Source organism: Morone saxatilis, unplaced genomic scaffold, assembly GCF_004916995.1.
Source record: "Morone saxatilis isolate NCDOM2014 unplaced genomic scaffold, NCSU_SB_2.0 Contig24, whole genome shotgun sequence".
In the NCBI taxonomy this organism is placed as follows: Eukaryota; Metazoa; Chordata; class Actinopteri; family Moronidae; genus Morone; species Morone saxatilis.
In genome coordinates, this window is record NW_023339807.1 from 10,073,119 (window position 1) to 10,082,184 (window position 9,066).

The 9,066-nt window shown below is 40.1% G+C and overlaps 1 protein-coding gene across 1 annotated transcript in view; it reads left to right on the top strand.

The window, feature by feature from the left end:
- slc6a3 (solute carrier family 6 member 3) overlaps positions 1–9,066 on the top strand; it is a 14,931-nt gene that overhangs the window by 4,732 nt on the left and 1,133 nt on the right. Inside the window, exons 4-12 of the mRNA XM_035672395.1 lie at positions 64–280; positions 2,160–2,298; positions 2,910–3,044; positions 4,395–4,498; positions 5,298–5,422; positions 6,034–6,146; positions 6,486–6,614; positions 6,829–6,928; positions 8,684–8,784. Of these exons, the coding sequence (XP_035528288.1) occupies positions 64–280; positions 2,160–2,298; positions 2,910–3,044; positions 4,395–4,498; positions 5,298–5,422; positions 6,034–6,146; positions 6,486–6,614; positions 6,829–6,928; positions 8,684–8,784 (1,163 nt within the window). The remainder of the gene's footprint in view (positions 1–63; positions 281–2,159; positions 2,299–2,909; positions 3,045–4,394; positions 4,499–5,297; positions 5,423–6,033; positions 6,147–6,485; positions 6,615–6,828; positions 6,929–8,683; positions 8,785–9,066) is intronic.

Below are 9,066 nucleotides of genomic sequence, written 5' to 3' on the forward strand. Positions count from 1 at the left end.
TTTCTGTGTTTGTATCTCTGTCTTTAATGTGTTTAAAAATAATCATTTGTGTCCCCCTAACAGGTGTAGGCTTTACAGTGATCCTCATTTCCCTCTACGTTGGTTTCTACTATAATGTGATCATCTCCTGGGCACTGTTCTACCTCTTCTCCTCGTTTACCAGCGAGCTACCGTGGGTCCACTGCAACAACACTTGGAACAGTCCTAACTGCTCTGACTGGGCTGACAACAGCTCAGTCAGTGACATTTACAAGTCCACCCCTGCTCAGGAGTACTTTGAGTAAGTTGGCCTTGAGGCTCTCACATTTATTTATTCATATTTGTTCTATATAAAAAAATACAATTACATAGATTTATAGTCAGTTCGGAGCCCAACCGTACAACAATATGGATATTTTGTAAGTCTAACTGCCTGTCTTTAAATTTTAATGCGCATTACAATTTATTTAGAAAGACTAAAACATTTCTTGGCTGAGTTTGAGTTTTATCACCCATACATTTCCACTGCAGGAACAAGAAAAAAGTTTGATGCAATGCGCTCTTGCCATGTAATGGTGGAGTTGGCTGGACACTCTAAGACTCTCTAAAGAATAAATGAAGTTACTGTAATTACTCTCAGACCTTTGTCTAGACATAGTCATGTCTTAGAATATCTAATTATAAATCATAAAATAAAATATTTAAAAGTGAACATCATAAATATTTTCCTCAAAATGGATCCGGAGTCTGGCCAGGTGTCTCCTGTTGCAGCAAGTGAGGGGTTGTTCTGTTGTGACAGTTGAGACTTTTCATCCATGCTAGTTGAAATGGCAGTGTGCTATTCACACAGAACCACCTGCAGACAATTTGACCACATCAGTGGAACGCTGGCTGATCTTATTCGGTCTCATCTTAGTCTCTGAAATGATCTGAATTAAGGTGTCAACCATCAGTAATATTATAGTCATTCAGGTGACACATGTTCAGATTCAACTTTATAGAATGCAACATAAAAATACACTTTCAAATCTAAGCCTTTTATGGTCAAACTGGTTCTCCCATCTTGACCGGCTGTTGTGATCTTTCTGATTTACTAAAATGCAAAAGTTTGCAACAGATGTAGCAACACTTCATGAAGCCAGATTTCCTGGGGTCTTAAATGTCCCTTGTCACTCATGAACCCCAGGTACTCAGCTGCCAACAAGGCTGGATATTGACTGTTAAGTCAGTTTTATCTAAGACATCAAGATCTAGATCCAGGTGTATAGCTCAACTGAATAATAATGACATTCGGGTGGGCTGCAGCATACTCTCTGCGTGGTTATTGTCATTTGCTAGAAACTAGCCATATAGATCCTGAATGCACCCAGTGTTACATCTAGAATAAGTTCATTCAGGGTAACCTAGAAATATTGCTTGGTGAGGTGAGCTCAAAGTGCAGCTCTGCGGGACTCTAGGATGCAGTTAGGTAATACTTGCCCTTTTCTACCTTCTTCTCTGGCTTGGTCACTATGTCAAGAGCTATACTACTGTCCTCCAGCTTGGCAGGTCTTAGAACATGTCTTGGTTCAAGGCCAGAAGGTTGTGTGTTTCTAAAGGTTGATCAAATAAGAATACATTGGATGGTTTTCTGGTAAAAGCACATTTTCATAACTTTAATGGATTAATTGAGCTTTGTGTCATCATAGTTGTCTACCCTTGTAGTTCACTTAAACTTACTATTGCATGTGCATACTATAATCCCTTTATTGTAGTACAGTGCAATAGGGAAACTGTTGGTACCCAATAGTTTCTAGGATAATATCAAGCATCCCTGGCTCAGTTGAAGGCAAATAATCAACTCTGAATGCATAGTGTACAGTGTGTGCTTAAATGTGATTAAATCTCTTTACTATTCCATTTGGAAGGGATAGACAAAGGTGCTGTTTTACCTTTGGTCTCCTGTGCACCTCTTGGTTAACTGTTGTCAAACAGCAACAGAGAAGTGATCAGAGGTTCTTAGGCTAGTTCTCTGGGCTGTTCCCTGTGTTCTAATGTGTGAAGCACTTTGTGTAATAGTTTGCTTGTATGAAAAGTGCTATACAAACAAAATCTGATTGATTGATAAATATAAATACATACACTATAAACTGTGACTCATGAGTGGTCATGGTTCTGACCAGAATACTGTCTTTCCTTAGGCGAGGGGTGCTCCACATCCAGGACAGTAATGGTATCAATGATCTGGGCCGTCCACGCTGGCAGTTGACTTCCTGTCTAGCTGTAGTCATTGTTCTGCTCTACTTCAGTCTGTGGAAGGGAGTCAAGACCTCTGGCAAGGTAGGAAATGACACAGTAGCCATGTTTCTACAGTACCATTATTCCTACTCAAGAATCCAGTGTGTAGGATTTACATCTAGTGGTGTAGTGGCAGATTGCAACTCACTCTTTCCAAGCGCGATGGAGAAACTACAGTCGCCTCAAAAATGCACGAATAACATGAATGGCCCAATCCTACCAGGTGTGAGTTATTGATTTGTCTGTTATATGTCAAATATGGTGGTTCAACATGGCGGCCACCACAGAAGGGGACCTGCGGCGTCTGTAAACACAAATACCTCATCCTAAGGAAACAAAAACACAACAATTCTTATTTTCAGGGGATATACAAATGATATACTATTATGTTATAATATTAGATTCCATTTCTGCCAATAGGTCCTCCTAAATGTTACACACTGGACCTTTAAGTGAGTCATAAGCTATAGAATTACTTTAGGATATATGCATTAAGAAAATACTGCATATTCTAGTCCAGTTTAAATCCACTAAGCAGTTTAAGGTCACTGTTTGTGTGTATATAAATGTGTTCATGCCCTTCATCCATTCTCTGTGTAAATGTGTGCGTATTGTGTATGTGTATGTGTGTGTACCTTGTGCAACCCTTTCAGGTTGTGTGGATCACAGCCACAATGCCCTATGTGGTCTTGACTGTGCTGTTGCTCCGCGGAGTCACTCTGCCCGGAGCCATCGATGGCATTAAGGCCTACCTCTCTGTGGACTTCCTGAGACTCTGTGACCCCAAGGTGAGTGTCTACAGGAGAGAGGGGGGACACGGAAGAGGTGATGGGGAAGGTTGGGGGTGCAGAAGAAGAAAAGGAGGCATAGGGAGGTAACTGTGATTTGAAAGACATTCTAAAGGAAAGCTTTGATATTTGAAGTTTAGTTTTTATTTTCTTTATCTTACATTAGAAACCTGAAAACAGTGGGTTGCTATATAAAGTCAAGTCAATTGTATTTATATACTGTAGCCCAATATCACAAATCATAATTAGAAAAATACTTCGCTTGTATCTTGAAACATATTTGGCTAACTATATCATGCTAATGTGCTAAGGTAGTCTTACATTTAGACTAACCCTAACAGCAATAGAAAGCATGCAATAGGTTAACTAACTGTTTTGAAATTTCTAAAAGTGACAAGTGACAGTATTCACAGTGATGGAGGGTAGATTTTACAGTACGTTTTGTCTAAATCATTATAAACTCTATATGACAGTTTTTTTTTTTCATTTATAATTGATAACCGTCTTCATTGTAAGCAGATAACAATCTGTGGTCAGGGCTTTGCAAGGCTTTGCACCAGGTGTTACTGCTAAAGAGGAACCACAGCAATATTGCTATTTTCAATGCTGATTGTGCAGTAGTGTAGTAAGTGTTCAATTTCCCATATTTGGTAAACTGTAACCGTAACAGTGAGCCCAAAACAAAAAAAAAATAGACAAAAAAAGCATATGAATGGAGAACTGTAAGAAAATAGTAAATGAATTTAAAAGGCAGGACAGGGGGTGAAAAAGAGTAGACAACTTACACACACACTGCACAACAATTTCCTTTCTTTCCTGGAAAAATTAATCATCTCTCATTTTGAATGTGGGCCTATTCTTGTGAACTCAATTTACACAACTATCTGGTTAATGCATATCATCTGATATTACCTGTCAAACACAACATTGGTTCACATTGTTAAGTAATGTTAGTGAGGCATTTCCTCAAGGCATAAAAGTAATGTGAGAAAAGTTGTTTGTGTACACTGTTTCTAATATTATTCTTAATCTGTGAAACCCGCTATCACATCTAACAGTATCTTAATAGCAGGCTCAATAGGTGACAATGCAGCACTAAAGGACTCAGTTATGGAGAATGAGAGAGAAAGCAAGGAGAGAGATACAGAGATGCATGGCAGCAATTGGAGAATTAGATTAGATAGATGCATCGAGCAGTAATTTGCAAAATTACCCCCCGTATTCACTAGCGTCTTTCATCTACTGCCGTTGAATGAGTTTCCTGCAATTATCCCTAATAATGGCTTTTTTCCTCTCCTGTGCCTTTTGTTTGCCGCTTCACACAAGTGTGCTTGTTCTGTCGCTCCCCAGGTCTGGATTGAGGCAGCGACACAGATCTGTTTCTCTCTGGGAGTGGGGTTTGGTGTGCTAATTGCCTTTTCCAGCTACAATAAATTCAGCAACAACTGTTACAGGTAAAGACACACACGGAGAGGAGCGGGGGGGAATTCACAGAGACAAATGGAGGACAGAGAGTTGCTTCTACACACACACGCACAAACTCATGCACGCAACATAAGCAGGTGAATTACAATAACCTTTGAAGCTCCTTGAAACCCGCTATGTCTTTGACACCATGCTGCGCAACAGACAGCTGAAACACCAATCAAAACTGTCGCACTCTTTGAAAATCATCAGCATCCCGCAGGAGGCTTTTATCTTCTTTTTTTTGCCTTTTTTAATACCTCTGATAACTGACACATGACACTGTCCACCTTGAGGATTCCTCCTTGAGCATCACTGCAAATATATTTAAGTAAATTTCCAAAATATGTCTTGTCTTTTCAAAGTAATGACTGTGATGGTTATACCAATTTCGTGGGACACTGTTGCTGCATGTGTACATTTATTCAGCTTATTTCCCTTTCACACACCAGGGTCCTACCCCAGTTCACCACTGACCAACTAATTTATTTGTTAATTTTAATTTTAATTTCTCTTTTGCCACTGAGGGAGGTTGAACTATACCAACTACCAATGACACTGACTACCTGACTAATAAAATGATCCATAAAATCTATAAAAGATCTCTAAACTGATCTGCAACCCAGACTCATTACAGCAAGCTAGCATTCTTAAGAGGCTAGAGGCCTGAAATACTCTTCACTTGACTGGCTAGTCAGTGATGTTGATATTGACTGTGTGATGGCTGACTGATGATTTTTTACATTCCCATCCTGCACTGTTTCATCCTATTTGTTTTTATTGATCCAGAGACGCCATCATCACCACCTCCATCAACTCTTTGACCAGTTTCTTCTCCGGCTTTGTGGTCTTCTCCTTCCTTGGGTACATGTCCTACAAGCACAACGTAGCCCTTGACAAAGTTGCCAGAGATGGTATGGTATTATTTGTCTGTCCTTGTAATGTGTTGTTGGTGTATTGGCGTGGATTCCTTGAGCTCACTGAGACCATTTGTTAGTGCACTTTGCATATTTGACTATGAGTCTAACCTGCTGTTGTGTGTTCCCCTCACATGTCAATAATGTGGTGTGTGAAATAAGAGAGTGGAAGATATATATTCATAGGTTGTTAATGCCAGGTAACCCACAGCAGGCTACTTCTAGAGGTATTCCATGATGGGTGCTATTAAATGACACTGCAAACAGCTCAATAGAAGCAGGATAATGCGCATTATTTGATTATTCCAAGAGTCAATGATATTTAAGATGAGCTATCTTTAGTTGCCAGGACTGTAATCAGTGAAGAAACCCTCATGAACCCAATGACTGGATTCAAATGCCACCAATGCGGTTCGCGGTCGATTAAAATGAAACATGTTGCACAAACTCCCCTCCGGTGTACCAGACTTTATTCCCCTGATTCTTTCATTAAAACAAGTATGTTATATTTGCTCTTTAACCATTTGTTTTGCTTTTTAGCAATCTATTTTGGAAGCTGCTGTTATGTCTAAAATCTACCTTAATCTCTCGAATTTCTTGTTCTTTAGGTGCTGGTTTGGTGTTTGTTATTTACCCAGAAGCCATTGCCACATTACCAGGGTCATCAGTGTGGGCGGTTATCTTCTTCATCATGCTGTTGACACTGGGCATTGACAGTGCTGTGAGTATCCACCCACACACACACACACACACACACTTACTCACATAGACACCTGTTATTTCAGCGAGGTGACGTGTGCCTTTTCCCTATGAGTGTGTCAGTAAGGTTGTGATTTTGCTGCAATATCCGCAGTGCGTATTTTAACTGATGTACTGTAATTCATTTCCAGACCTTTCAGACACCCCTCGTAATGTGGAACAAACTATTTTCATTTCCATATTGTTTTTGAAGCTTCAGTGCAGCAATTGTGTAATAAAAGCTGGACATCTACAACGATTTAGCAGCTCATTTATCGCTGACTTTTACTGTTTTATTCTAACTCTTGTTTTTCTGTTGCAGATGGGTGGGATGGAGTCGGTGATCACAGGGCTGATTGATGAGTTTAAATTCCTCCACAAGCACAGAGAGCTGTTCACCCTCTTCATTGTTGTTTCCACCTTCCTCATATCCCTCTTCTGTGTTACAAATGTAAGTCCAATACTGGGCAGTCTGTTGCATGTTGCCTTTATTTGATTTTTAATATTCATCTTTGCACTATGGCAATTTCATATAAACATTCAATCATTCCCACAGGATCTGATTGTAACACTGTCCTACTCTAATGATGATTTTCTCTTTGTAACCTGTATGATAAAACTTAATATAATAACACAGTTATTATACATTCACTATGTTTCTCCAGGGAGGGATGTATGTGTTCACTCTGCTGGACCACTTTGCAGCAGGAACATCGATTCTCTTCGGAGTGCTTATTGAAGCCATCGGCATTGCATGGTTTTATGGTGAGGAAGATGGACAGGTGAAAATAGGAAGGAAAAACAGATGATTCATGTTGTCATGGTCAGCAAAGCTGATCCTATATTAAGGGTTTGATGAGAAATCTGTTGGTATAGGTGTGCTGTGCCTCAACGCAGCACAGCTCTATTAAACGTAAGGATACTGCAGCTAAAGGGTCTCTTCCCACTAATGGTTTTGGCCTCTTCAGTCTCTGTGCATGTATTGTTAAGGTACAAGGATATACTGTAGCGCTCATAAGAACTCTGTGATGTTAAATGACCCGCGTTTTGACCGCTGCCAGTTTTTACCTCTGTGTTCACTCAGCAGTGGTGAGCCACCACATAAAGCAAATTGCAGCTGGGGAACAGGCAATTCCCATTTGTCATGGACAGGAGTCAGCTGTCTAATAGCTAGGTTGTAGATTGTTGTGGGTGGCAAGTGGGGGGGGACTCAAAGTCAATTTCTCTCCAGATGTCCAAATTCTATTGATGCTCAATTTTACACAGTTTTGCCACTATCTCTACACCACTATATGCTTTTTTAGGTTTAGTTTTCTAGTTTTCTGGCATGAATGACATGTCTCAAGGGGGATTCTTTACTGTACTCTGCCAGCACTTTATCAGCACAACATGGAAGAAACACTTGAGCTGTGTAAGAGTAAATATCCTTTTTGTACTATATGTTATTTGTTAGGTCCTCAAAATTCAACCCCATATGTGTTGATTACTGACGTCTAATAGCTGTGCAAATAATTACAATAGAGTTAGCCGTTTGGGTTCTTGTCCTCTCCCTTCCTTACTTCCTTCTTGTTTTGTTTTTGTTTTGGTATTATAATTGCTAAAGACCAACTTCTTTATGATGGAAATGCACCTTTGCATATACAGTATTTTCACCTACAGCACCACCAGCTGAAAGAAGGAAAAAACTGACTTTTCATAGTGTGAAAAACTCATCCCAATTTTGAAACACCAGCTGGCACAAAATATTATAAAAACAATCTAAAGGTCAGGAAACTGGTTGACCTGAACTTCTGTATTGAGTTTTATGTCTCATGTATACTGAACCTGACGGTGACGAGATCCATAAAGGGCTAAATACTAACCAGCCCCCAGGCGGTGGGGCCAGCATATTTCCCCACTTTGGTGGGTCCTGACCTTGGCAAGCCAGATAAATCAAGCCTAAGGGTTCAGCTGGCCTTTTTTCCCCATCCTCATAATAGCTGACAGGAACCCTTGACTCCTGGCCACTGTGGTCTTTCGTTCTGCTGTCCACTACATAAGTACATTTACTGTGCTGAATAACTGGTCGTCAGTCAGGATATATTCCTCCGCAGTGAGGGATGCCTTCCAGGCACGAGAGCAAAATGTGCAGCCAGGTTTATAAAAGAGAAGGAAATATGCGTTAAGGTAAAAATGGTGCAGCAACTTTGTAAAAGAGTAACTTTAGTTTCTGGAAATAGTTGAATTGTGTGTGTTTTTACTAACAATCTTATGTGCCATAGGTTTCTTAACTGCTAACTTTTGATTTAAAAATTGTGCATACACCATACCATAAGTGACCATACACACTTACTACCTTATTTCCAATACCTAAGATTCTCAAATATAAAATGTACTAAGCAGCAAAAACAAGGAATGTACCCCCAAACCTGCTGTGAATTCAATATGCAGTACTGTAGAGTATGTATATTTGACAATTTTAGCAAAGCCTGTATTCAACCATGTCTTGGTAGTAATATCAAACATTTCCACGTGTTTCAGGAGTAGACCGATTCAGTGATGACATTGAGGAGATGATTGGCCAGCGACCAGGACTGTACTGGAGGCTGTGCTGGAAGTTTGTCAGCCCCTGCTTCCTCCTGGTGAGTCTGTGCACAGTTGCATTGTACATTGGAACCTTAACCAAGACAAGTTAAATGTAGACAGCAGGATAAAAGTGTAGACTTAAGTCAAACAGACAAGTACGGATGTTTTCCAGTTACTCCTCACATGCTCCTAAACCACCTGAAAAATATAACTCCTCTTGTGTGTCCTGAAGTCAGTATACATATTCACAAATATACACTGATCAGCCATAACCACCTGGGCACCCTGAGACTTTTTCTTCTGTGGAGCACTGTTGATTGGTACTGACCACTGCAGAC